The sequence below is a fragment of the Hydra viridissima genome, unplaced genomic scaffold, assembly GCF_058129835.1.
Source record: "Hydra viridissima isolate aposymbiotic clone 2 unplaced genomic scaffold, HvirCarnegie_v1 scaffold_7, whole genome shotgun sequence".
Lineage (NCBI taxonomy): Eukaryota > Metazoa > Cnidaria > Hydrozoa > Anthoathecata > Hydridae > Hydra > Hydra viridissima.
In genome coordinates, this window is record NW_028324306.1 from 3265222 (window position 1) to 3292332 (window position 27111).

The window sequence follows — 27111 nt, forward strand, 5'->3', positions numbered from 1 at the left end:
GTTGCCTACTCCAAATAAAACGATCCCAGTATTGAAGAAACATCATGGATGACCTTGATAATGTTATAAAATTCATATTTTTTAACATAATTTAATTGGTTTTTATAATTATTCAGCTTTTACTATGTCATTCGTTGCGTTATTTGTTGTTTTTCATTTTTGGCTTTTTCGTTACGACCGTCACAGTTACGACCGTCACGACAAAAAACTTAATAAAATTCTCGGAAAACTTCAAGCAAAATCTATGAAACTCACCATATAGTAAGTTCAATGTGTAGTTAAAGAACACAGCAAAGGATTTTTTCTTTCACTGAGTAGATGGCTGCATAAAGATTGACAAAGTTTATTTGTTTAGATTTGTCAAAAAGTAAGCGTTACGACCGTCACGCTACGTTAATCTGATTTATCAAATAAGTTGAACACTTGAATGATTTAACTTTTGCATACTAAATAATATAATAGTATTTAACATTTCTGGAAATTTTCATGTAAATACCATTCTTGGTTAATTTTTAATGGCTAATAAAGCGTCAAATGTTACGACCGTCACTTGCGTGGAATTGCCCATATATATAATGTTTTATTTTAATTTCAGCTTTTAATTATAAAGCAAATTTTTTTGAGAGAAAAAAGTTTATTGAGTTGAAATAAAATTACTAAACCGATTTTTTTAGTTTTTGCTGTTTATAAAATAGGCCCCCAGTCAGATACGCCGTTTGCGCGATGGCAAGGCCTGCAGTATAGATCGCCGTGATATATATATATATATATATATATATATATATATATATATATATATATATATATATATATATATATATATATATATATATATATATATATATATATATATATATATATATATATATATATGTATATACACACACATATTTTGAATTAAAATTTTTGAAGAAATATAGCTACATTAATTTTATGGCTTGGAGAAAATAAAGAAAAGTAGAATTATTTTATAAATATAATGTAGTAAATAATGAAAGGAACATTAATGTTCCTTTATTATGATAATTTATTTTCTTTATTACAATAATTTGTTGAAAAAAGTTGTACGTTGAAAATGATTATCTTAAACGTACAAGGTTATTCTAATAAATTAAAGTGATTTTAAAAGTTTGCTTGATTGATACTTTAGTATAAACGCGTGACAGAATTAGTAAAACATATAAAATCTACGTATTTTGGGTACACGTGTTGGTTCAAGATTTAAGTTCCATACTGAAACCTCGTTTAATAGGTGCTTGAAACCGTGAAATCTACATGTTCTTGGTTTACGCCTGGGGCCAATGCTATAAACAACTCGAAGTTTTTTTCGAGAAAAAAAATCTTTCGTAAAAACGTAACTATACTACTAGTAAAAGAGAGTTCTGGGACAAAATCATTTTTTCATCTTCGTTGTGAAAATTTTGATAATCGCGGGGTAAAAATTTTCTAGGGCAAAAAAAAAAATTTTTGGAAAAAAAAATCAAAAAATTTTTGGAAAAAAAATTTCAAAAAAAAATTTGAAATTTTTTTTAGCAAAGAAAAAATTTCAATTTTTGAAAAGGTGTTTAAATTTTCCATTGCGAAAATTTTCTTTTTCTTTTTTTGTTTGGTCTTGTTCTTTTTTTGTTTGGATGAGTGATTTGAAAATTTCAATTTCGCGCCACTGGGCTCCATTATTTTTTAAAATTTGAATGGGATCCTGTATTTTAAAACTTCGAAGTTTTCCGTCCTCATTTCGTAAGATTCTAATTTTGCGAGTTTCATTCATTTTAATACGCCAAGAAATTTTTTTTTTACAAAATTAAATTTAAAAAGGTTTAGAATTAGGCGTAATAATACGCTTGTCCTAGAAGAAGGTAAAAGCTTCCGGATTGACCGACTTGCGCGTCACCGGAGTTGAGCCTGACGACGAGTCTTCTGCCAGCTGCGACGCTGGGCATGGAGTCTGCCTCTGCAAAATTTCTGTAAAAGGAAATGGTGGTGGTGGAGCCAATGGAGGCTGTAGATTGGTACAACAGCCCTGAAGATTTGTTGTTGAACGAGGTTAAGTTTATCCCATTCCACGAAGACAAGTAAAAATCTTCCAGTCCAGATGAGAAAAAGATTCATGTTCCAGTCCAGATGAGAAAAAGATGCATTTGAAAGTGTTGTAATTGTTTGCATTGTAAGATGTCCAGGGGCTGAGGACAGTGCCGTTGCCTGAAGGTAAATTTCCGTCATACATTCTGACTCTAGACTCCCACCAGTTTCCAGAGGAGCCGATGACATGCATCCTGATGTATTTCAGAAAAACACCATTTCCTTTTCCATTGGTGTTCAGCAAAATATATTCTTTTTCATAAGTCGTTCCAAAATATCTGAACGTCTTCGAGTACAATTTAACGGAGGAGAGAAGAGGAGGGATGGAGGTGAATGTGGAAATGAACGGTTGAATCCAGTAGGTGATTGCTGTAGTATTATTATTGACCAATTGGATGGTCAAGTTTGTTGTAAACGGTAAGTCGACGGAAAAAATATCCTCCCAAGGAAGTGGTACTTAAAACATTGCATCCTTGCAAAGAGTAGGCGTAAGCTGGTCCTCCGAGAGGGGAAAAGAGCAAGTCGCAAGCAAGGGCTACACTATCCACATCATCAACGTCTGTAACCATTGAATAATTCCCAACTCTAATTTCTCCGTCTGCCAATATTCGAAGAAAGACTTGTCCTGGGACGTTTGTTCCGGTTCCATTAAGAGCCAGCCATAACCTTCTCAGAACTCCAGGACCGTCTACGTAGCTGAAGACTGGTGCAGTGGTCGATCCTGTCACAGTTTGAGATTTTAACCTCAAGGATGAAAAGCTTGAATTTGGAACAAGTCCTAAAAAGTTGGATTTTTGTGACAAAACGTCCGCGTAACTTTTTGTCGCCCCGTCTTGCAAGTTTGAAGGATCAAGCACATTGATCAATTTATGGGAATTCAAATCCAAGTCAGCCGTTCCAACTGAAGTTCCTCCTCCTGAATGCGTGTCCACATAATTTTTTGTGGCTGAATCTGAGGATGAAGTGGGCTCAGCCAGATTGGTCAATTTGTGCGATGTCATGTTAATGTCTGTGTAAAAGATATATGCGTATGCCACTCGAGTGTCTGCGTACCCTTTTGTGGCAGCATTGTGAGAAGTGGTTGGATCTGTAACATTGATCAATTTGTGAGAAATTAAATCCAAGTCCCCAGTGATAGTGCTAGATCCGTACGTTTTAATGTGCATGCTCGAGCTGACATCGACGTAATTTTTTGTGGCGGCGTCATGAAGATTTGTCGGTTCGTTCAAATTGATCGCTTTGTTAAAATTTAAATCCAAGCCCGCAGCTCCAATCACCGTGCCAGTTCCTCCCGACGAATGCGTGTCCACGTAATATTTTGTGGCGGCGTCCTGTGATTTGGTTAGTTCTGCCAGATTGATGATTTTGTTTGAATTGAAATCAAAGTCTGCAGTGATGGTGTTGGAACCGTCCGTTTTAATAAAAACGTTGCTTGCTGAGTCTGTTGAAATATTGTCGAAATAAACGCTGAATTCGCTTCTGTTGAATTTGTTAATCATTTTTTAAATGGGCGAAATTTTTTTAAACTCAATTTGCAATCACCAAAGGGTGTTGACAACGTCTTGAAAGCTGTTTCTCTCTTCACATTTTTTTAAGACGTAAAGACACAAATGACCACAATAAGACGTGTTTCCAAATTGAACCCTTTCACTGTTGTAAAAGACGGGGCTTTTTAAATATTCGACGAGCTCGACGAGCGGTGGTTGGGCGTAAGAGTCAAAGCTGAACTTTTCATCCCCGTCTTTGCGCCAACACACCCAATGAAATCCTTCTGTGCTCGAATCCCCCGTGTTGACAATTCCGCATTCTTTTTTAATTGCCTTTTTTTGGCAATTCGTCTCTGACAAAAACTCCCCGAAAGTTTTTTATTTTCAGTTTTTTTGCTGCCTTTATTAATTGAAAAGGGGACAAAGCCTCGTTCGGCAAAACAATTTATTTTTTTGTTTGAAATGTCCATAAGCCAACAAGTGAATTCCATCTTCCAAAATGATTCTTTTGTCGTCGGCGGCGCTGAGAGAGACTTTGTTGATTTCTTCCCTGTAAATGCCGTGCAAATGGGATCGGATGACGTTCATTTTGTTTACCTTTTCTTTTTTGGTATCGAAACATTTTTTGTAATCTTCGTGGGTGATTTATTTTTGCACGACATTTCTTTTGAATCCTTTGCATCTTTTGTGTTCTTTTTCATGGATTTTGTAAGAGTACAATTTCGACCGCAGACCGACAAACTCTTCAATTCACTCGTGTCGAATTTGCTTTCCACATCCTCGGCAACGTCTTTGTAAAAATCGTCCGTTTTGATTTCATAAATCAGCGAGTCTGTGTCCGTCATCAACAACTTTGCTTTGTCGGAATATTTTTTTCTGATGTAGTCGTAGTGGAATTCAAACATCAAAGTCTTGCTCAAATCTAAGATGGACATTTCCAAATAAATCGGTTTGTTGAAAAGCAGCTTTGTTCTTTTCATGTGAACGGCGATCAAGTTTTCATCGAAAATCTTGTGCCTGGTGTAATTTGGTTTGGCCGACAATTTTATTGCTTCTTCCTTTTTTGTCACCAGTCTCACGTCCACTCGCTTTTCAATGTTTTCCATGGTTTTTCCAAACACCGAATTGTTCATTAGCTTGAAAAAATCCTTCTCAAAGTCGTTGGTGGCTTTTGTTCTCAAATTGGTGTTGAGGTCAATGTATGGTTTCATCCAATTCCGTTCCTCAAATTTGATGCCTCTGTGCACCTTTGAAATTTTCATTCCCAATCGTTCATACAATTTCAGGTTTTCGCTGTGAAGGACGTAATTCTTTTTTTCGTTCAAATTTGGAGCGAGTTTGTCCACTTTTTCAATTTTCATTCTTTCAGGAGCCAGAGGGTAATCGTTGTGTTCGTCGTGAAGACTTTCTGGATAATCCAAATCAACTTCCAAAATGCATGGAATTGATCTCCAATTGGAAAGTTCGTCTTCAGTCATCCATTCGAAACCGTGAGTGGGAAGAGGTTTGCTCATGGCCCATCCGTACAAGTTAATGGCGTCCAAGTATTGAATGAAGGACGGCTCTTTGCTCGAATCGAACGAATCTCCCATGTATTTGTTGTTCGATTTTCCAAGTCGGTTTGAAATCATGTCTATTCCTCCACGGGTTCCTTTTTGGACGATGCGAAGCATGTCAGGATCACTCAACAATTCCAATTTTATTTTTGTCATTTTCTAACAAGCATCCCAAGCCAACCCGGGAGATGTGTAATACCAGGCGGGGTTAAGCTTGCAATTTTTCATGAAAACGTCCCTGAAATTTTCAAAGACATCCGCCAGAATCAAAACGTCAGACACGTTGTACAAATCGTGATAATCTCTGAACGTTTTGCATTGAAACTCGTTCCAGACTGTTTGCGCATGCGCATAATTTTCCTCGCTAATTTCCTCGTGGTAGAGTTTGGAGAAAAACGCCTCTTTTGGAGGCAATTACTTTTCATGAAATTCATTGAATGAGTCAATCCAATCGTAAGGGTACACGCCTTTTTTGAACAACAAATCAAATTTTTTTCCTTCAAAATATTTTGCGAGGTTTTTGAACTGTTCTGGCTTTAAATTTTTAGACAAACTGTCCAAACTGGAGGCCATGAATTTAAAACTGTCGATGAATCTCAATTCAATTTTTTTTCTTTTCCATCTTTTCCAATATAATCCCCCACTTTGATTTTTTTCGAGAAGCTGATGTACTTTTCCTCGTTGTTTCGAATGCAGGTTAATTTTCTGCCAGACAATTTTTTGATGAACAGGTGGCTGTCGTAACTGGACAAATTGTGAAAAACAACAGGAACGAATTTTGGAATTTTGTATTTCAAATTGCAATCGTTGTGGGCAGCTCCTCGATATTTTCCAGTAAAATGGCAGTGATCGCGCACTTTGTCATTATTGAGAATTTTTTCTTCGCAAATGTGGCAAACTGTCGCGGATTTGATATGATTTTCATCCTCTTCTGTTATGACCAAATTTTTTTTCCCGGTCTTTCCATAAAGTTCATTTATTTCTCTTTCCAAACTTTCAACAAAAAATTGGGCAACGTCGTCGTTCTCGCTTGACGATGTGGAAATTGACGGATCACTATCGTAAACGGTTTCGTCAAAACATTTGATGTAATAGGAAAAGGAACTTGGAACGTGCTTTTGAAACTTTTTGGTGTACGACTGGCTTGGGTCTTTTTCGCACGAATCCATCGGTTTGATGAAACTTTCAAAGTCGGCATAAACCACAAATGGAACTCTCACCGACATTTCTTTGTGTTCATATTTCATGAACGAATTTTTTTTTTGGAAGATCGACTCTAACTGAGCTGTGCTCTCTGCAATAGGCTGAATGTCTTGAAAGATCTTCATCGCTTTTCATCCCTTGCAAACAATTTCTGCAAAAATATTTTTTGCCGTTGTGTTTGGATGATTGGGAGGAAATGAGTCGACTCAGATTTTTGATCAGACAATAATGATTTGTTTTTTCGTCTGAAATGAGCAGCAAATCAATTTCATGTTTTCTGTTTAAACATTTCGATATTAGTAAAGGTTGAATGGATTTATTTTCGCACATGAAAACATTCACGCTGATTTCTGGATTATTTTTTTTCAAATTTTTTGATTTGATCGAGTTTGACTGGAAATTCAATCCCTTCCCAATTCAACTCTTTCGATTTTTTAATCAAGTTTTTGTCAATTCTTTCACCGTGTTTCTCTTTCATGTTCAAAAACCTTGAGACGCACCATTTGAAACATTCGTTGCCTTCGTTTTCCATGTTGATAATTGCTTTTTTGCTTGCCAGAAAATCATCGAGAGGAGTGTAGGACCTCACGCCGAATGGATTGTAATCAATCAAGTTGGTATCCATTTTCAAGATGGCGGACACTATGCAATTCAAACCCATTTTGTTGTACTTGGTCATGTTTTCCAAAATTTCCTCTTGCTGTGTCGTAAAATTCTACCAAATCCGTCGACTCCAAAATAATTCCAGCTTTTGATCAAAAAGGGACAATTCGATACACTTCCTCTCCAGTCGTAATGCTCACACTCATCATCTCGCAAGTCAAAACAATGAACGCTTTTTTATTTTTATTTTCTTGAATAATTTTCATCGCACCATCTTTTTTCTAAAAAGGCAGAAGCGTCACAATGATCTCCTTCGACTTGATGTGAAAATTGTTTGGCAACATGCTTCAGCGCGTGATCGGTCAATTGAAAATCAATTTTTGGTTTTCTGAACACAAGCGATTTGAGAGACAAGATTCTTTTTTTCAATTCTCTTTTTTATTTTTTAATCTTTTTTTCACAACATCTGGAACGAACGGATCAACAAACTCAAGCACTTGGTTGAAACTGTTGGAGACGGTCGTTGCAATACTTGAAAAAAAGCCAGGACGAGAAACAGGAACCGGCCTGGGTGTGATGACGCTCGTTGAATCGGCAACAGGTGTGTTAAGGATATATGGTTCAGCTCTTGTCACCTGATTTTGCAAGCGAGCTGGTCCGAAAGAAATCAAGTCGTTGGAAACGGGACGAGGAGCAGGAACCGGCCTAACGGGACGCGGAGCAGGAACAGGTCTCACAACGACAGGACGCGGAGCAGGAACCGGTCTTGCAGCATTCGTTGGTCTTCGACGTGTTACAGGTTTAACACCAATAACAGGCCTCGTGTTTTTTATGGCTTCAACGAGTTCATCCCTGGTCATTTTTGAAAAACCTTTTATCGCTCGGTCTCTGGCTTCACTTCGCAATTTTGTCAGAGATTTCTCTTTGACTTTTTTTTCTTTGGCGATTTTTTCTTTGACGATTTTGTTTTCCATTTTTATTTTGCCAAGAAATTTTTTTTTCTCAAAATCAATTTTTTGTTTTTGGCGATTTTTCGCATTTCGTTTTCCATTTTTATTTTGCCAAGAAAATTATTTAACTCAAAATCAATTTTTTAGTTTTTGGCGATTTTTCGCATTTCGCTTTCCATTTTTATTTTGCCAATAAATTTTTTTTTCTCAAAATCAATTTTTTGTTTTTTGGCAATTTTTCGCATTTCGCTTTCCATTTTATTATGCCAAGAAAAAATTTTTTCTCAAAATCAATTTTTTTTCTTTTTTTCCGAGAATTTTTTCAATTCTTTTTTTCCGAGAATTGAAAATTTTTTTTTATTTTTTTTAGATTTTCGTGTTTTTCAGAATTTAAAATTTCAATCTTGATTCCATCATCCACTTTTCCATTTCGGCGCTCAAAATATCTCCATCCATGTCCCGTCTTTTTCATCGCTTTGTAAAGGGATCCGTATTCAACCACTTCCCCGGTTTCGATGTTGGTCGTTTTCACAAACACAGGTTTTTTTCGAATTGAACCAAGTCTCTCGTATTTTGGATCGATCGATTTTATTGAATTTTCCGTTTGCACCTTTTCCGTTTGCACATTTTCAGTTTTCATTTCTTTTTTGGTCGACCCACCAGTCTGTATTCTTTTGCACCTTCCAAAAGCAAATCTTTGCTGATCAGATTGTTCTCAACCGCAATCATCATCAAAGTCAACAAATTGTTTGATGTTATTGTGACTCCATTTTCTCTCAGCAAATTTTTCAGATAATTTTTTGTGAATCTCATGTTTTATTTTTAAAAAGAAAAAAAATTTTTTTAAATCATTTTTTTTTGTCAAGAATCTCATGACGATCTTTCAGACCTAATAAACAGCGTTCATGTTGGTTCCATCCGAAACGAATTTAATCAATTTGTCGGAAATGATCACTGCAAATATGACGGTGCTGTCTGGCACTGCCATTCGGAATTTGAGGTTTACAACCAATTCAGCCGTTTCGGAAACAACTCTTTCTTTTTGCTTGCTGATGTCGACAAAGAACAACGGAAACAAATTTTTGTATTCAATCAGAGTCAAACCGGATTGACAAACAAGTTCGTTTGTTCCGTAATATTTTTCGTCAAAAGAGAACGCGTCAGAATGAGCCATGACAATTTTCTTTTCTCCAAAATTCAAGTCGTAATTGTAATTTGGATACTTTATCCCATTGACGGTCACGAAAAAATTGTTGACGTCACGTTGGTCGAATACGGCTGGATTTGCGGTTTGACTGGAAGGTCTGTTTGTCTGAAGTCTGAATACGATATATCGCGGAACGCTTTTGTCCGTGCTTCTTCCGAGAGTCCAGGTGAATTCTGTGAGGCCCGCGGGAATGGCTTGCCTTTCGACTTTGTTTGCCTTATATGCCACTGGAACGGAAATTTTCTTCAACATAAAATTCAGGAATTCGGATTTCTTCAAAACATCCAGCTCAATTCTAGGCATGAAAAGTCGGAATTTTTTGATGTCGATCATTCCTGCAGCAACAGTCTCCGCTCTGTAAATGGCGTCGTCGTATTCTTTTTTTGTGAAGGTGTGTCTGAAGCCGTAAACGACTTTGCGTAAGTTTCGCAAAAACCAAAAATGTGCTTCAAAGGTACCCTGAACGAAAAAGATCCAATGGATGTGGTGTCTGCGAACAAGTGGTCACGTCTGACGTTGAACCCTGCGGTTCCAGTGGCGTTTGAAGTGTCTTTGTACCACATTTGTTTCAAACCATCTGCAAGCTGAAAACCAAAAGGGTATTTCAACAATCCGATCATTGTTGTTCTTTGACCCGGATACATGACTCTTTCCACTTGTTGTCCAGATAAGTCATAAGTGACGTCACTGAACAAATACATTATTGTTCACCAGGGCAATGTTGTCTGCTGCTGTGTAAGCAGTTCCATCCGCTTTTTTCAAAACTTCTTCGACGAGGATGTAGGCCTCAGACGGAAAAGTCTGCACAGACTAGCAATCAATCTTAAAAACAATCGATCCTGAAGAATTTAAATCGAGATTTGTGGGGAGGTACTCGAAAAAATCAACTTTTTCAATGCCATACTCTGGCATTTCATCAACTCTTAATCTGTCGGTGTTTATCATTTTTTAAAATGAGGGAAAAAAAAATTTTATGTCATTTTGATTCGTGAAAAAAATTCACGCAATCAAAAGTCCACTCCCCATTTTAACGAGATCTTGAATTCTGACCGTGTTCTTTTTCGTCATTTTCCTTTTTTCTTGAATGGACGAACCAAACATTTTTTTGTGCAACTCTTCCATTGGATTAATATGAGCATACTGATCCACCTTTGCCGCTTCGTTCACAATCGTGTTGACCAATTGGTTCGGATTCACCGTCCCTGTCTTGGCGTAAACTCTTTCGATTGCTTTTTTTCCTTTGTCAATGGCAACATCTTTGGCTGTCAATATGGCCGAAGAGGCCTATTCTTTTCCGGCAGACTTTGCTGCTGTGATTGCTTCTCTTCCAACTTCGCTTGCTGCTGCCTTTCTCAACAAATGAAGAGACGATCTCGATGCGTTTGAAGCTGCCATTCTCCTCAAAAAATTTTTAATCGGGTCCACGATTCCTCCACCTCCGACGACGTTCTTTTTTAGATATCTTCTGTTGTTCACATTGAGCATTTTTAGAATGAGAAAATTTTTTTTTAAATCTATTGGGTTTTCACGACTCGATGTATCTTTGAATCGACTTGTATTCCTCTTTGTTGATTTCCCCCTGCCTCAGCAGCTCGTCACAAATTGCGACAGCTTCGTTTCTCGATGCGACATTTCCAGCATGACCTGCGGCGATGCTCAAGCTAAGTCTTTGCGCAAGCGCATTCGGATCGCTAGGAAGTATGATCACTCCGTGACCTTTTTTCCCTCTCGTTTTAATTCGATTTCTCTCCCAAATGGGTGCAATGATTGTGACATATTTTTCACTTCTCGAAGCTTTTGGTATGGTTGGATGCCCTTCTCTCTCCATTGCATGCGTTTCAATAAGGAATTTTTCGTAATTTTTAAGGTCATCATCCGTGTACTTGCTTTTATCGGGTTTGGATCTTGAAATCAGCTCCCAAAGACCTTTTGTTCCCGCATACTTTTCTCCACCAACAATGATGTCATTTTCATCAATGAAAACTTGTTCTTTTCCAATGTACAATTTACCACCACCTTCTCCTGCGTGAATTCCAAACACTCTGTCTGAAGCAAATCTTTTGGATGCGTATTTGGTCAAATATTCCAAAGCAATATCTCCAACATTCCTTCTTTCAGGAGGTTTTTCAACACTCATTATTTCTGGATAAGTCAAAGCCAATGGTTCAACGTTAACCACTCTCTCAGCGATGCTCTTCAGCTCGTTTTTCACCTTTTCATTGCTCTCGACGAGCGGTCTGTAAAACTTGCTCAAATCAGCCTGATAATTTGCATCTGAAATGTTGGCGTTGAGGCTCTCATTGTAAAGCTTTTCTCTGTTGGCCATATAATTTTTCACAATTTCATCTCTCTTTTTTGGGTCATTTATTTTAAAGAAGGACATTTTTAAAATACGGAGAAAAAAAACTTAAACAAAAAACGAAAACTCGTTTGTGTTTGCGTTTATTCATCTTTTTTGAACAGGTTGTTGAATGCTCCATGAGCGATTTTGAAATGTGATCGCTAATGGTGTTCAATTTTGACTCGGAAAGAACTTTCAATTTTTCGTGCTTTTCGGCCTTCAGCATCAGTTTTTTGTTCTGTTGATTTCCGAAAATGGACAAAGCTCCCATTCCAACAGCAAACTGTCCGTTAACTGTCCGTTCGTGTTGTAATAGGGCGGATGATCCAACTTTTTTTTGACAACAATGCTTTTCGGATTTTTTTGTTCCAACTCCTTGATTCTCTCCTCCAAATGTCCAAAATGAAAATTCTAACTGTGGAGTTCTGCTGAAGCGCTGTTTTTAAACAACTTGTGAGGGGCATGCACTTTTTAATATGAAAAGAAAATGTTTTAAATCATTTTATTTTCATTTTTTTTTTGCGCGATTTCACAACTCATCATCAGATTCCACTTCTCCCAAATCCAAATCATCACCCATGATGCTTTGAATAGATGGTGCATTTTTTGCAATGACCACTTCGGAAATTTTAACCTGAATGGACTTGATCTGTGCTCCGACAAAAACACCTTCAATTTTCAAAGAGGCGATGGTGTAGCACTTTTGTCGAATGTATTCCAAAGGATTCGCTTTCACGAGCATTTTTTTTCATTGACGTCTTTCGATTTCTTTTTGAAAAACAGAGAAGACACTTCAATTTTTTTTTCGTTTTTCTTTGAGAACAACTTTCCGAAAAAAATGGGTGCTGCGTTTGGATTCTCAGATTTGTTTTTAAAAATGGACAAATCTTCCGTCATGATTTTTTTCGTTCTTCCTCCTAGTTGGCACCATTTCCTTGACTTGATTGCGAAGAAATTTTTATATTTTTTCAGTAACCTCAATGAACTTTCTTTCTTCTTCGCTCATTCCATTTTTTTCGTTAAAACCGAGAAAGGACATGGAATAACCATTCAGTTCTTTCTTTTCAAAACTGCAACTTTCAAACACACCCAGTGAAAACAAAACGGGGTAATCATGAAAAAGCGGAATCTTTTAGTACTGAATTGGTTTGGTTGTTGAATAAATTTCTCCAACCGATTTGCTCTCATCAAAATTTTCAATCGTTACAAAATTCATCTTTTTATAAAGAAAAAAATTTTTTTTAAATCATTTTTTTCAAACGGATTAATTTTTATGATCCACCCACGAGTTGAACGAGTCTGGGTATCCCAACCATTTGACTAATGATTTTGGTGTTGTTTGCTGAAAAGAATTTGAACATTTTTTCTTTCATCGTTCTGTTCCATCGTTCAACGACGCAACTTTTTTCTTCGTTTTCAGTGGAGTATAATTACACTCCCAGCGCTTTCACGTGCTTGTTATAAAATTCTTTTCCTTTGTCCACCCACATTTTGGTGCACTTTCTTTTTTCAAAGATTTTTTTCAACGCTTCAGCCACATCAAGACCCGTTTTGCTTTTTAAAGGAACGATCCATCCATACTTTGAAAAAACGTCAATGACCATGAGCAAATATTTTACTCCGTTGTTTAATTTTGAAAAAGAGCGCATGTCAACCAAATCTGCAGCCCATATTTCATCGACGTCATTCACGAACACTTTTCTTCTTTTAAAATGATAAATTACTGGTTTATGAAGCTCCTCTGCAAGCTGATCCGTCCATTTCAGATGACTCTCGGGAATTTTTTTTTTCTTGCGACACCCAGTCCGAATTTGGCTTTTGCTTTGATGATTGGAGTGATGAGTTTTCTTTCGTTGATTTCTTTTTGAGTGGGATTTGGAATGGAGTTCATTTCATCAAGCATTATTTGATCTGCCAAATTTCTGTTTTGAACGTCGTTGAAATATTTATAAGCCAAATCGTGATGGTATGCTGCATTTTCCACTCTGTCCACCGGTTTGCTGCACTCCTGATACATGTCGGTTGAAGTGAGCTTTTTGTCCAAGTTTGTGCCAGGTCCTGCAAAATTCATTCCTGGAATATGCATTTCTCCTGGGAATTTTGCGCTGGAAGTTTTATTTTTTTTGAAAATTTGTTGATCGATGCCACCAAATCTCCCCCTTTTTGAAATGATTCATGCAACGGAACAAACTTGCATTTTGTCGTTCCGCAAACATCACAAGTTCCTTTGATCATATTTCTATTGTTTTTTGAGACTTCGTTTCTCAAATGGATCGTTTCTGTTTTCCTTTTGCATTTCACACAGTACATTTTTATTTAAAAAAAATATTTTTAAATTAAAAAAATGGAAGTTGCTGATTTGTCATGGAATATTGGAAAAAGCAAAAGGAACAACAACAAACTTCTACCGAGAAGCATTCGAGGAATTATCGTCGGAAAATCAGGTTGTGGGCAAACAACTTTGCTTCTAAATTTGCTGTAAAGACCTGGATGGTTGGATTACAACCATTTGCAAGTTTTTGGAAAATCTCTTTTCCAACCCGAGTACAAATTACTCAAAAGTTCGTTCGAAAAAAAATTGCCAAAAGAGGCTATTCACGATTTGTTCAAGGTACAAAGCTATATCGAAAAATTGAATTTAAATCCTGAATGTGTCATCAACGACTCTTCAAAAGATTATTCCGAAAACGAGGACATGGAGTGTCAGTTTTTCGAAACGTCTGACTACGTGCCTGAACCTGAAGATCTTGATTCAACCAAAAACAATTTGATGATCTTTGACGATTTGCAATTAACCAAACAAAACAAGTGCGAAAAATATTACATACGAGGAAGACATTCCAACGTCGACTGCTTTTACCTCGCTCAAAATTATTTCATGCTCCCCAGACAAACCATCAGAGAAAACACCAATTTTATTTGTCTGTTTCCTCAAGATTCAAAAAATTTGGACCACATTTATCGAGACCACGTTTTGAACGACATGGGAAAAGAAGAGTTTAAAAAGTTTTGCAGACATTGCTGGTCTGAACCTCACGGATTTGCGGTGATTGATTTGTCATCAAATACATTGGAAAATATCGAAGAAAAAACAATGGAAAATATCGAAGCGGATTTGACAATTTTTATTGTCCAAAAAGAGGCCACTGAAAAAAATGATTTTAAAAAAAAAGTGACGCCTAATTAAAATGTCAGGCATAATCATCGACATGGATGGAAATTCCAACGTAATAATAACAGAATTTATGGACAAAATCGTCTTTGAAAAAGGGAAAACTTATGAGATGGCTTTTCTCGGTCTGGAGACGTACAACAGCTTTCCAAACATCACCAGCAAAAACAATTCTTTCAGGTGCAGCATGAACAACGGAGCCAATTCGTCAGGTTAGAATTATTTTGTTCTATCTCCCATTTTAAACGTTGAAAGAAAGTTTTAGATTTTTTTCTATAAGTAAAGATTACTTAAAATTTTACAATTACTTTTTTGAAAAGTAACTTATTTTTAAAATACTTTATGTTTAAAGAAACTATTTAGGAAAAAAAAAATTTAAAAATAAAATGTATTTTAAAAGTGATCATTACTTAGTAAAATTAAAAATTCATTTTCTCCCAACGTTTAAAATGGGAGATAGAACAGAATAATTCTAACCTGACGAATTGGGAAAACATCACCATTCCAGACGGGAGCTACGACATCATCGACATCAACAATTACTTGCAAAAGTCCGTCTCAAACACAATCAAAAATTACGCGTCACAAAGTGCAAGTTACGTCACAGCAAATAAAATCAGCTACTCCCCTGAAAACATCAAAATCGGATCCAATTCAAACACTTTAAAATCAACCATCAAACTTGGTTTAAATTATTTGATGGACTTGAACGTTGAAAACAGCATCGCCTCACTTTTGGGATTCACAAAAAGACAATTGGACTCCAATTCCGAATACGAATCCGACGATATTGTCAGAATTTCGAGCGTCAACACGATCAGAATTGTCAACAACGTCATCGGGTCGGCATACATCAAAGGCTCAAAATTAAATTGCATTTACTCCTTTTATCCCGACGTGGGTCCAGGTTTTAAAATCATCGAAAGACCTACACCTTTGGTTTACCTCCCTGTCAAAGTCCCCGAAATTTCCACGATGATCACTCGCATCGTTGATCAAAATGGAAATTTAATTGACTTTCGAGGGGAAGACATCACAATACAATATCACATTCGAGAAGTGAAATAAATATTTTTTCCGACATTTAAAAAATGAGCAAATATATCAGTATGAAACTAAATGTGTCTCAGGGGCAGATCAAAAAAATAAAAAAATCCATGATGGAAGGCAAGCCTGTGAGCATCAGGATTTCAAGAGATGATTTTAATGGAAACGACGTTTTGCTTGTGACGGAGAGTCAACATCGAAAAATTGTGGACGCTCTCTATCGAGGAGTAGGAGTAACCATTAAAATGAGCAAAACTCAAGTAGAACACAACTCAAAAGTGAAAGGGGGATTTATTTGAGCTCTTTTGTCTTTATTGGGAATGCTAGCAGCTTGAGCCGCTCCAATGGTTGCCACTGGTTTATTGGGTGGAGCAGCCTCTTCGCTTGGGTCCACTGTAATTAAAGGTGTAATAGTTAAAGGATATGGTTTTTTGTGTATCCGACCGGATTCGGATATGCCGGATATTTATTTTTATATCCGGCCGGATATGCCGGATATGCCGGATATGCCGGATATGAATTTCGAGGAATTTATACTTCTACATAATTGGAATTTTGAAATTAAAACGTTTCTTTGAATGAATATTTTGAAATCATTTTTCGAAACAACAAATTTTTATTACATTTTATTATCTTCAAATTGAGTTTCGCAAGAAGTTTTCATTCATTATTTTTAAACTAACGTTCTATAATAGAAGTTACAGAACAAATAGAACTTCTGTAATAAAAGAATAGTGTATACGATATAACGTTATTATCTATAGTATAGATAATAACGTTATATCGAAATTATCATTTATTATTATAGATTCTATACCAACAAATATTTTGGTATCAAATGTGTGTATTATAGTTAAATATTTAATATCAATTGTGAATACGTATAGTTTTATATTTCAGGAAAATTTAATAAAGAGGAGCTTTATCCGGTCATTATATAAAATAAATGACGCAAGTGATGCGTATGCAACCTGTAATATCTGTAAAAAAACAATTAAACGTGGAACTAAGGAGACTGGGCAAAAGTGTTTTAGTACGACACCTCTGCATAACCATATTAAAATAAATCATCCAAAAGAATATCGTAAAGAGAGAAATAAAAGTGAACAGAAAAGAACAGCTCAGCTCACACCGGCAGTTTTCTCAACTGGTACAACAGAAAGTGAGGAAATCGCTTGTGAAACTTCTAAGCAGACTTCAATAGATGAGTATTTAAAGTCAAAAAAAGTATGGAACATTAATGATTCTAGATCCTAAGCTATTCATCGTAAAATTGGGTTAATGATGGCCTTAGACAAGCAGCCGTTTACTTTAGTTGAAGATACAGGTTTCAATAATTTAATAAATCATCTAGAACCTAGATATTCCTTACCAAGTAGAATATATTTTTCCCAAACAATAACTCCTCAACTTTACATGGAATTAAAGAATAAAATTTCTATTAAGTTAAAAAAAGCAAACCACATAAGCTTTTCTTCAGATATATGGACATGCCCGATATCTCACGAATCATTTACAGTGCTTCCAGAAAGTATTAGCGCACTCGTAATTTTTTAATTATGGACAAATTCAAATCAATATAAATTGTAAAGTAATTTAAATTTTGAACTAATTTTTTTTTAAATGAAAGGTAAAAGCAATTAAATTTAATTATAATGTCAAATATTGTCAACCTGTTTGTTTTTTTTTATGAGTTAATTAGAAGTTTAATGACTACTCGGAAAAATTTCTAAAATTAAGCTTGCAAAAGTATTAGCGCACTCATTTAAAATGTATTAGCACACTCGTTTAATTCCTTTGGGAAAAACTTTTTTGGTTAATTTTTGTTAAAAACTCTCTGCTGATGGTGCAAAGAGAGAGCTGCATGGACTGTAGAGCAATGGAGAAAAGTAATTTTCTCGGACGAGTCAAATTTTGAAATTATTAATCGCAAGAAAAGGGTTGTCGTGAGGAGATACAAAAACGAAAAATATAATCCTCGTTTTATCATGTCAAAAGTTCAAGGAGGAGGAGGTTCAATTGGCATTTGGGGCTGCATTGTTGGATCTAGAAATGGACTGGCGCATCTTTACACTGATCGCCTTAATCAACATCGATATAGAGAGATATTAGAAGATTATTTAAAGCCATCAATGGACGTTTTCAAGGCTGACTCCACCTGGCAATTTCAACAAGATAACGCTCCTTGCCACACAGCACGCTCAATAAAGCAATACATGGAAGAAAAACGGTTGAATCTAATGCCTTGGCCCGCTCGCTCACCTGATTTAAATCCTATTGAAAATCTTTGGAGTTGGATGGACTGCAAATTACAAAAAAGCAAGCCCACTAACTTGGTGCAGCTCAAAACGCAAATCCAAGAGTTGTGGAACACCGTGCCACAAGAACTAATCAGAAAACTTATAGATTTTATGCCGCGTAGAGTCTTGGCATGCCTTAAAAACAAAGGTGGTCACATTAAATATTAAACCTTTGAAAGTTTGAAAAACTGTAAGTGCGCTAATACTTTTGCACGCTTAATTTCAGACATTTTTCCGAGTAGTCATTAAACTTCTAATTAACTCATAAAAAAAACAAGCAGGTTGACAATATTTGAAATTATAATTAAATTTAATTGCTTTTACCTTTCATTTAAAAAAAAAATTAGTTCAAAATTTAAATTACTTTACAATTTATATTGATTTGAAGTTGTCCATAATAAAAAAATTACGAGTGCGCTAATACTTTCTGGAAGCACTGTATTTCATTGTCAGGCCACTGTATTGATAAAGATTTTAACAGAATTGATGTGGTATTACATGCTTCTCATTTTTCTGAATGCCATACAGGAGTAAACATATCTGAAAAGTTAGAAAGTATGTGGGATAGCTGGAAAATTCAAGTTGAAAGACGACACCTTCTTGTAAGAGATGGTGCTAGCAATATGGTTAAAGAGAGTAATCTAGCCGAAATTCCATCAATCCATTGTACCATTCATTTACTTCAATTAGTTGTTTCAGATTCAATCATGAGTGAAAATATTGTAATTGATGTCCTTGCAAAATGTCGTCGACTTGTAACTCATTTCAATCATTCGTCCCTAGCATGTAGCAATTTTAAGAAAATTCAGCAACAACAAAATTTTGACAATCTTTGTCTTGTTCAAGATGTCCCAACAAGATGGAACAGCACTTTTTTGATGCTTGAAAGATTAAACAAATTAAAAATTCCAGTTCAACTATACTTAGCAGAACGTTCTGACTTAATGACTTTTTCTACTTTTGAATGGACACTTATATCAAGCATTATTAAACTGCTAAAATCTTTTTTCCAATTAACTCAGGAAATGAGTTCAGAAATAACAACTTTGTCCTCTGTTATTCCAAATATATGCGCATTAAATAAATATATGTCCAAATGTCAAGTTGATTTAAGTATTCAAAAAACTCAGAGACAACTTAAAACTTCTTTAAAAAATCGATTTTTTGCAAAAGCAAACAATATAAAGTCTTTGCACATCACGAAAAATAGATTCTATGTTGTGGCTACATCAATAGATCCAAGATATAAGTTTTCTTTTTTTAATGATGATACCAAAAAACAGGCTAAGTATTTGTTAGTAAATGATGTTTTATCCTTTGAAAAAATAATAGTTTGTTCAGAAGAAGTAGATTTTCATGTAAATGAATCACCACAATTAAAGTTTTCAGTAAATACTGAAAAAGAAGAAAATTCACTTGAATCGTGTTTTAAAGAGATTATAAATGCAACATCTGAAAAAACGATTTCCTTCCAAAAAAGGAAAAGTAGAAAAAAAATCGAATGAGATTTTGATTAGAAAAGAAATAAAAAAATTTATTTCTGAACCACTGGTAGACAGAAAATGCTGTCCATTGAAGGCTTGGATGCAAGAAGAACGATTTCCTCTATTAAAAGAAATTGCTTTAAAACACCTATGCACTCCAGCATCATCCGTATTTTCAGAAAGAATGTTCTCAGAATAAGGTAACATCTATGAGAAAAAAAGATCTAGATTATTACCTAAAACAAGAGAAATGCTTTTATTTATTCATCACAATGGTATGAAAATAGATTAACTCTTTTATTTGCATTTACTCCTTTGAAATTAGTTATTTGTTGAAATTTTGTTTGTTATTTTCTATGTATTTTTTCTTTCTTTTGTAATATAAGACTTGTTGCTTCATAAAATTTGTTAATTGGAGTTACGAGCCATCCATAAAGTATGTAGACACGCATGGAGTGTGGGAATACCAAAATATCATGTCCGGCCGGATAAATAATGTATCCAGCCGGATACCGAATACCGGATTATCCGGCATTTTGGCCGGATAAACCGGCCGGATATCATATCCGTTATACCTCTAACTGTGATCGACAAAATTTCAGAAAGAGGTGTCATTTACGTCAAAAAAAAAGGAAACTTTTTTAAAATGGGGATTCACAGAGGTAACGGACTGTTTTTAACACAATGGGTCAAAGGAAGCTCAGTCAGAGATGGATTTTATTTGAAAAGCGGTGTTGCGTTAGAAAAGTTAGTCGTTAAAAAAGTTAACAAATAGTTCTGCGCTTGCGTAACGCATGCGCAGTATGGTCAAAGAAGGGTTCGTTAGGGAATGAAATTAGACGTTAAAAAAGTTGCATTGTTTCATTAGGGTATGTAAAATAATAAAAATTAGTGTATACTTTATATTAAAAATGGCTGTCCATGTTTACTCAGTTGATGAAATCATTTTATACTTTATGTTAAAAATGGCTGTCCATGTTTACTCAGTTGCTGAATTTATAAGCTTTGCTCCTGATATATTGACCAGTAGTTCAAATGAAAGCTTCATGAGCCTGACAGGTCACTGTTTAGACAATACATTTAATCAGAAAACTGTTGTACTTAGAGCAGTTCCATTTCCTGAGAGGCATACAGCAGCAAATATTGCTGAATTGATTGAAGATATTATGGCTGAATTTAAAATATCACCTTCAAAAATTCATTTAATAGCTAGAGATAATGGTACAAATACTGTTAAGGCTATTAAAGATAGTATGGCTTGTTTTTACACACACTGCAACTAGTAATTAATGAGTGTATTTTTGAACAAACAGTTGTCAAGAATGTCATTGCAAACTGCCATTCAATTGTTGGGCATTTTAGCCATTCTCCCCAAGCCTGCCCTAAACTTAATTCTCTTCAAGAAGCAAACAATGTTCCTAAGCACAAACTTATTCAAAATGTTCCAACAAGGTGGAATAGTACCTGTCATATGTTAGAACTAATTTATGAACAAAGGAAACCTCTAATCATATATGCACTTGAAAATGGTAAGCTTCCTTTATTAAATGTAAACAAATGGATGTTTATTGGACAGTTCTGTGTTTTGCTAAAAGATTTCCACAAAACAAGAGTTCACTTGAGTGAAAGAAATTCTATTGTCTCAGATATTATACCACAGATACAGTTTTTGAAACATTTCATTAATAAAGCTTTAATTGATGACAACTAATTCAATGGAGAATAGTTTCAAACAATATACTGATAACTATAACATTATCTTGTCAATATTTCTTGATCCCAGATTCAAATTAAAAATGTTCAAAAATGAAAACACCTTTTCAGCTGCTAAAACAAGTACTGAGAACATAACCATTCAACTTATTAAAACCCATGAAAATATAAAAAACATCAAAGTTACTGAAAATGATCGGTCTGCAGCTTGTGACATTGAAAATATTGACTCAGAATTATGCAATTTTACCGCATTTATCACTATTTACCGCATTTATCACTTTTTACCGCTTTTTATCACGATTTACCGCATTTTATCACAAATTACCTCTTTTTTTGCTGATTACCGAAAAACTAAAAAAAGATACTTTAAATTGCTTTTTGTATTTCTATTAGTAAATATTACATTTACAGTTTTAAACAAACAAGTTGTTAATAAAAAATTAATCATCAGATATATCATCATCTGTCTCTAATAAAATGTTTGCAAGCTCAGATGCTCTGTACTTTTTTTTCTCATTCCCCTTCCAATTCGACTTCGTTATATTATTTAATTTTGCTTTTTTGATTCTACTTTGTTTGTGCTGGAGTGTCATTGGAATAAACAAAGAGACACTTTGAGTTTGGTCTTTACCTTGGGTCACTTCATACCCTTCTTGTTGAGCTAGAGTCCTTTGACTCTCTTGAGTATCTAATTGTAGCTGTTGTTGCTTATTAGGTTCAAGACCAGTTTTAGTATCTGATAAAGTTGGAGAAGCCTTTTCAGGTGCATCTCTTTTTTTAGTTTCAGTTTAACTATGTGATTTTCCCTGTTGGTGAGTCTTCTTAGTTGATGGTGTGACATGTGGTAATTCATACGGCTCTTCCGAGTTTTTTCCCAATCGTTGAGGTTAGAAGGAACCCTTGCGTAATTTTGACTCACAAAAACTAACATGCTAGTGTTTTCTGGTTTTACATTATGCCTAAAATCAGTAACTGTCCTACCTCCTACTGAAAACATTCTTTCTGATGAAGCAGAAGTCACAGGTATAGCCAAGTAACTTCTAGTCAGACCAGCTATAGCTGGTCTGGGAGTTACCTTAGCTATAGCTAAGGTAACTCCCCAGCAAACATTAAGCAGGCGGACCGACAAAGGACCACTGTCAGCACTTATGCAGTGCCGACGTCGGCCGCCCGCTGCGTTGCCGCGTAGGCTTGCACATCGTATTTACATCGGTCCGTTAGCGGAAAGCTGCAGGCGGTTCGGCAGCGGACCGATGGCGGCAAATCGACAACTTTTGAACAACGGTCCGTCAGCGGCAAACCGATGATAAAGCGATAGCGGAATAGCATAGGACCTATAATAAGTTTTCACTAAGATTTGAATGCATTGATATACATATTATTTTTGTATTTTTGTTTGAATAGAACACACTTATCGTTAGCAAAATTGTGTATATCTTTCAGCGCAATTTCTACTCATAAAAGAATGGCAAATCCTGGCAATGCCTGGAAGGCACATCAAATACCTTTTGACTTTATGTTTAGGTATATAGCCATTAAATACGAATTTATTATACTAAAATTCTCCTTGCACCAAAAAACACTACCCCAACTGTAAATCATTAGGTCATACGTGGCAACGCTTAAGCTCGGTGAACAAAAAGAATAATCAAAAGTTATAATAAAAATCATTTTAAGATAGCAATTTACAATTACAATATGAATATTAAAGTCACAATAATTTTTTTTTATTTAAAACAGAATATATAAAATATTAGTATTTATAGATTATTGCTTAACTTGCGTTTAGCGAACGTTTAAAATATAAAATAAATAGTTAATTTTAAACACATCTTTAAGTTTAGTTTATTCTCATTTCAATCGAAAACTAAATATACTCGGAAAGCCATGTGTTGAAAATCGATTTACGTTGCAGACTGCAGACTTCTAACATTTACCTGAAAGCAGACAATGATATATAATGAAAATATTGAAACAGTTAAGTTTAGAGCTATTATAACAAAGATAATAAACTTACCTTCTCAGCCCTTAAAAACGTTTTTGTTTAAAATAGTCTGATCATCAGTTTTATTGACAAATAACTCCAGATACTAAGTTTATCTACATTGAATAAATATAAATTTAATTTTATTATTTAAGCATAATTTAAAACATAAAAGCAACAAAAACATTGCTTAATTATATTGCTACATTATCTTAACTAAGGAAACATCTTTATAAAAAACTATATAAAAATAAAGTCATATTGCGTGCCTTTTTTTAAAAATAAAACTTCATATACAGTAACCTTAAATACTCTACCTGGTATACCAATTCCTATCAATACGCTTGAGGGGCTAATGAACAATAAAAAAAAAATTGTTATTTCATTAAAAAAAATTATCTTTACTTTTAATTTTAAGTTAACAAATAAAATAGTATTTAAAAATGATATACTTATATGCCAGGTTGGAAATCAAACTGTGAAACCCACAGCAACTTAAGGGCAATGGTGAACCTTTTTCAAACCATAGGCCTAAGACACAAGTGCAGATCTGAAAAAGAATGAATCAAAGACAGAACACATCAATAAAAATATAATTTGATGAACTAAAATATACTTTGCACATTGAACATAGTTTTCACCATGCAAATAAAAACATAGCACATATACTATGAAAATACCTTGAAAAAATATAAAGAAAGCCAAATAGTTGAATGAAATAAAATGGTTTAGTAAATAAGTATATAATTTTTTCAAACAATAGACAGACTCCAGAACTTATATTTTGGATTTCTTTCAAAAACAACATTGAAACAAATAACATTAAAATAATAAAATCTTACTTTATTCACTGGTAACATTTAATATCACAATCAATTTAAATTCTCATTAACAATCTCATATACAAGAGGTTACAGTAAAAGGGAATGAAAATGAAAAACATGGAAACAGTAATATTTATTGCACAAATACTTTACTCCATTGAGTTTAAAATAAAAAATACTTAAAAATATATTAAATATTGTAAAATAAAGATAACAAATTTGTAAATAAAGACAACAACTTTGTAAATAAAGATAAAAAATTTGTAAATAAAGATAACAAATTTGTAAGTAAAGATAACAAATTTGTAAATAAAGATAACGAATTTGTAAATAAAGATGTTTATTTCATTTAAAAATGTTATTCATCTTCTGAACTAAAATATGCCTCTTTATTTAATGGCATTGGAAAACTTGATGTAGGCATCAGTTTTCTCTTGGCCATTTTGTCCAAAAGCTCATTATTGAAACTTATATAAATTTACATAAATTGTTTTATTTACTAAAGCTGGTATATATTAAAAAATACATATAATGTAAATCGCTGGGTATATTTGGACATTATAAAAAATAATTTGAAATCAGATGCTGCTAAATTAAAGTTAGGAAATAATTGGATATTTCAACAGGATCGAGATCCAAAACACACTGCTTATGTTGTAAAATCATGGTTGCTCTACAATATTCCAAAACAACTGCATTCTCCTCCCCAATCACCAGACTTTAACCAAATAGAGAATGTGTGGGATTATTTAGACAGACAAGCAGGAAACAGAATAACAAATGTTAATATGCTAAAAAAATATCTTACTAGGAGAATGGAATAAAATTCTGTCTTCTTATACCAAAAAATTAGTGTCACTGATGAACAGAAGATTAAAAGCTTGTGTAAATGCCAATGGATGCTCAACAAAATACTAGAGATTTTTTAATTTTTCATATTCTTGTTTTTTTTACAAGTTTTATTTAGTGTAGGAAAACTTTTGTGACATTATAAATTCAAAAATCAAACTTTTTCAGTTTTACAAATAAATATTTTTATTTAGTTAAATATTTTTATTTAGTTAATTATTTTTTATTTCTTGTACAATATATTCTTGTTACTTTGATATAAAATTATTTTTTTGCATTTAAAATGGTTTTTATTAAGTGTTTTCTCTAAATTGTAAGGTGTACAAAAACCTTTGTGACTGACTGTATGTATATATATATATATATATATATATATATATATATATATATATATATATATATATATATATATATATATATATATATATATATATATATATATATATAATTAGTCTTTTTAATTTTGAGTCTTATAAAAATATATTGAATCTATATCCATACTTTATATCAATATCTAAACTTAATATCATAAAGTATTGCTATAAGTATAGCTATAAGATTATAAGAATGTTAAAATCATATAACTTTTAATATTTATAAGCAATAATTATAGCTATATTTTATAATATAAAGTATAGATATAGATTCAATATAAATTTATATACATAATTTATATTTTAAAACTAAAAATTAATTTGATTTTTTTTTTACATCTTATTTATTTAATACTTACTGTTTTACTTAGTATATAATTTTATCAGAGTTATAAATATCAAGTAAACTATTGTTAAAAAATAAATGTAATATCAATTTTGAGCATAAATTTAAACACTAATAAGTTATAATCAGTTAATTTATTATAAAACAGTCACAACTTAAACATCAATCAATCTAAGTCTCACCAAGAGCAGGCATTTCAATCGAAATGCCTGCTTTTGGTGTTATAACGACAGCTTACCGCTATCCAAAAGCCAACTCTGGATTTGTGTTGGCAAAACTGTAATGTATCGCCATGTGTTTACCGAAGCTGGCATGCCGATTTAAAAACGTATTCTCAACGAAGCGTTTTGCCGTTTTTCAGCCGAAGGCGGTAAGCCAACACAAAACGAGATAACGGTCCATCATCGGTTAGCCAGCAGCGGCAATCCGCATTAGGCATCACAGTGGGCCAGCAGCGGCATACCGGCGGCGGCTTTACGCATCACGGTCCGCTGAAAGCATGTTTGCTGGGAAGCCAACACAAAATCGAGATAACGGTCCATCATCGGTTAGCCAGCAGCGGCAATCCGCTTTAAGCATCACAGTGAGCCAGCAGCGGCATACCGGCGGCGGCTTTACGCATCACGGTCCGCTGAAAGCATGTTTGCTGGGTAGCTAAGGTAACTCATTTTTATTTTGCTTCCACCATTCTAAAGCATCCACATCCCTTTCAGGTAAGGCCATAGTCTGATACTTTTCAAATTCAAGCATCAAGGGTGGCTTGAGCTTTGATTGGCTAGGCTGTGAAGTCCCAGGGCGATTCGCTGAAACCTGCCTCCTGTCTTTCAAAAACTCAAGGTCCACTGGATCCATAGTTTAGTCAAGATCTGATGTTTCTAGCGAAGTATGATCATCAACCAATGACTCGCAGAACTGGATTGTGGTTAGGTGATTGTCAACCAATTCCTTGATGGCGGCTTCCCTCCCTTCCTCACTGTTTGCAATATTTTTGAGTGTATATCCTCTATAATATGGGTGCAGAAGTGAACCCACATTATAGTATTTGACTCCAACGCCATAATTAGGTAAACCCTTCTCAAATTCTTTCATGAAGTTTTGTAGGCACTCTGCAACTTGAGGGTCACGCTCTTCAATGTCATTTATGGTTCTTTTGCAAAGCAAGTGGAGATTTAATATGTCTTTTTGAACTTTATGCATAGTCACTAGATTTTCAGAAGACCAGGAATCAGAGCATCGCTTACATTCTGCCAGAAATGGTAAAATGTTGTAAATACTAATAAACTCTAACTCATCCGGAATCAAACTTTGAAGATCTGGTTTGTTTAGAGTTTCTAGAGCAACCAGTAAACCAGCCTTCAATCTGAGGATTGACTTAAGCATCACAAAGTTAGAATTCCATCTTGTTACAATTGGCTGAATGATCTTGACTGGTTCTATATTTGCTTCCACGCACGCTTTCTTGATGTCCTGCCAGTCTAATGAACTTTGGTGGGTCCTTTGAGCAAGTCCTTTACATTTCTTAATTATACCATTGATTCCTTCTGATTTTTCTACAGCCTTTGTTAAACAAGTGTTGAGCAGATGATCGG

General features: G+C 34.4%; 3 protein-coding genes and 1 long non-coding RNA gene across 8 annotated transcripts; 2 read left to right on the forward strand and 2 right to left on the reverse strand.

Moving 5' to 3' along the window:
• Positions 1-10610: 10610 nt before the first annotated feature.
• LOC149885645 (uncharacterized) lies at positions 10611-11468 on the reverse strand. The gene has a single exon (XM_090094231.1). It carries the CDS (start codon positions 11466-11468, stop codon positions 10611-10613), a length of 858 nt encoding a protein of 285 aa, XP_089950357.1.
• Positions 11469-18502: 7034 nt separating this feature from the next.
• On the forward strand, positions 18503-19450 carry LOC145202191 (zinc finger BED domain-containing protein 4-like). Its single transcript, XM_090094232.1, has one exon. The coding sequence runs from the start codon at positions 18503-18505 to the stop codon at positions 19448-19450; it is 948 nt and encodes a 315-aa protein (XP_089950358.1).
• Positions 19451-20394: 944 nt separating this feature from the next.
• Positions 20395-21140, forward strand: LOC149885646 (zinc finger BED domain-containing protein 4-like). Its single transcript, XM_090094233.1, has 2 exons — positions 20395-20680; positions 20743-21140. Exons 1-2 carry the CDS (start codon positions 20395-20397, stop codon positions 21138-21140), a joined length of 684 nt encoding a protein of 227 aa, XP_089950359.1.
• A 1660-nt stretch (positions 21141-22800) lies between these two features.
• On the reverse strand, positions 22801-25999 carry LOC149885647 (uncharacterized). Of its 5 annotated transcripts, none has more exons than XR_016454525.1 (5): positions 24762-25135; positions 23582-23679; positions 23447-23481; positions 23163-23245; positions 22803-23082 (listed from the first exon to the last, which is right to left on the reverse strand). It is a non-coding gene; the product is annotated as an uncharacterized LOC149885647 (long non-coding RNA). The 5 variants fall into 5 exon arrangements; XR_016454524.1 differs by lacking the exon at positions 24762-25135 and adding an exon at positions 25761-25999 and having other exon boundaries at positions 22804-23082; positions 23582-24671; XR_016454522.1 differs by having other exon boundaries at positions 22804-23082; positions 23582-24671; positions 24762-25144.
• Between the last annotated feature and the right edge of the window lie 1112 nt (positions 26000-27111).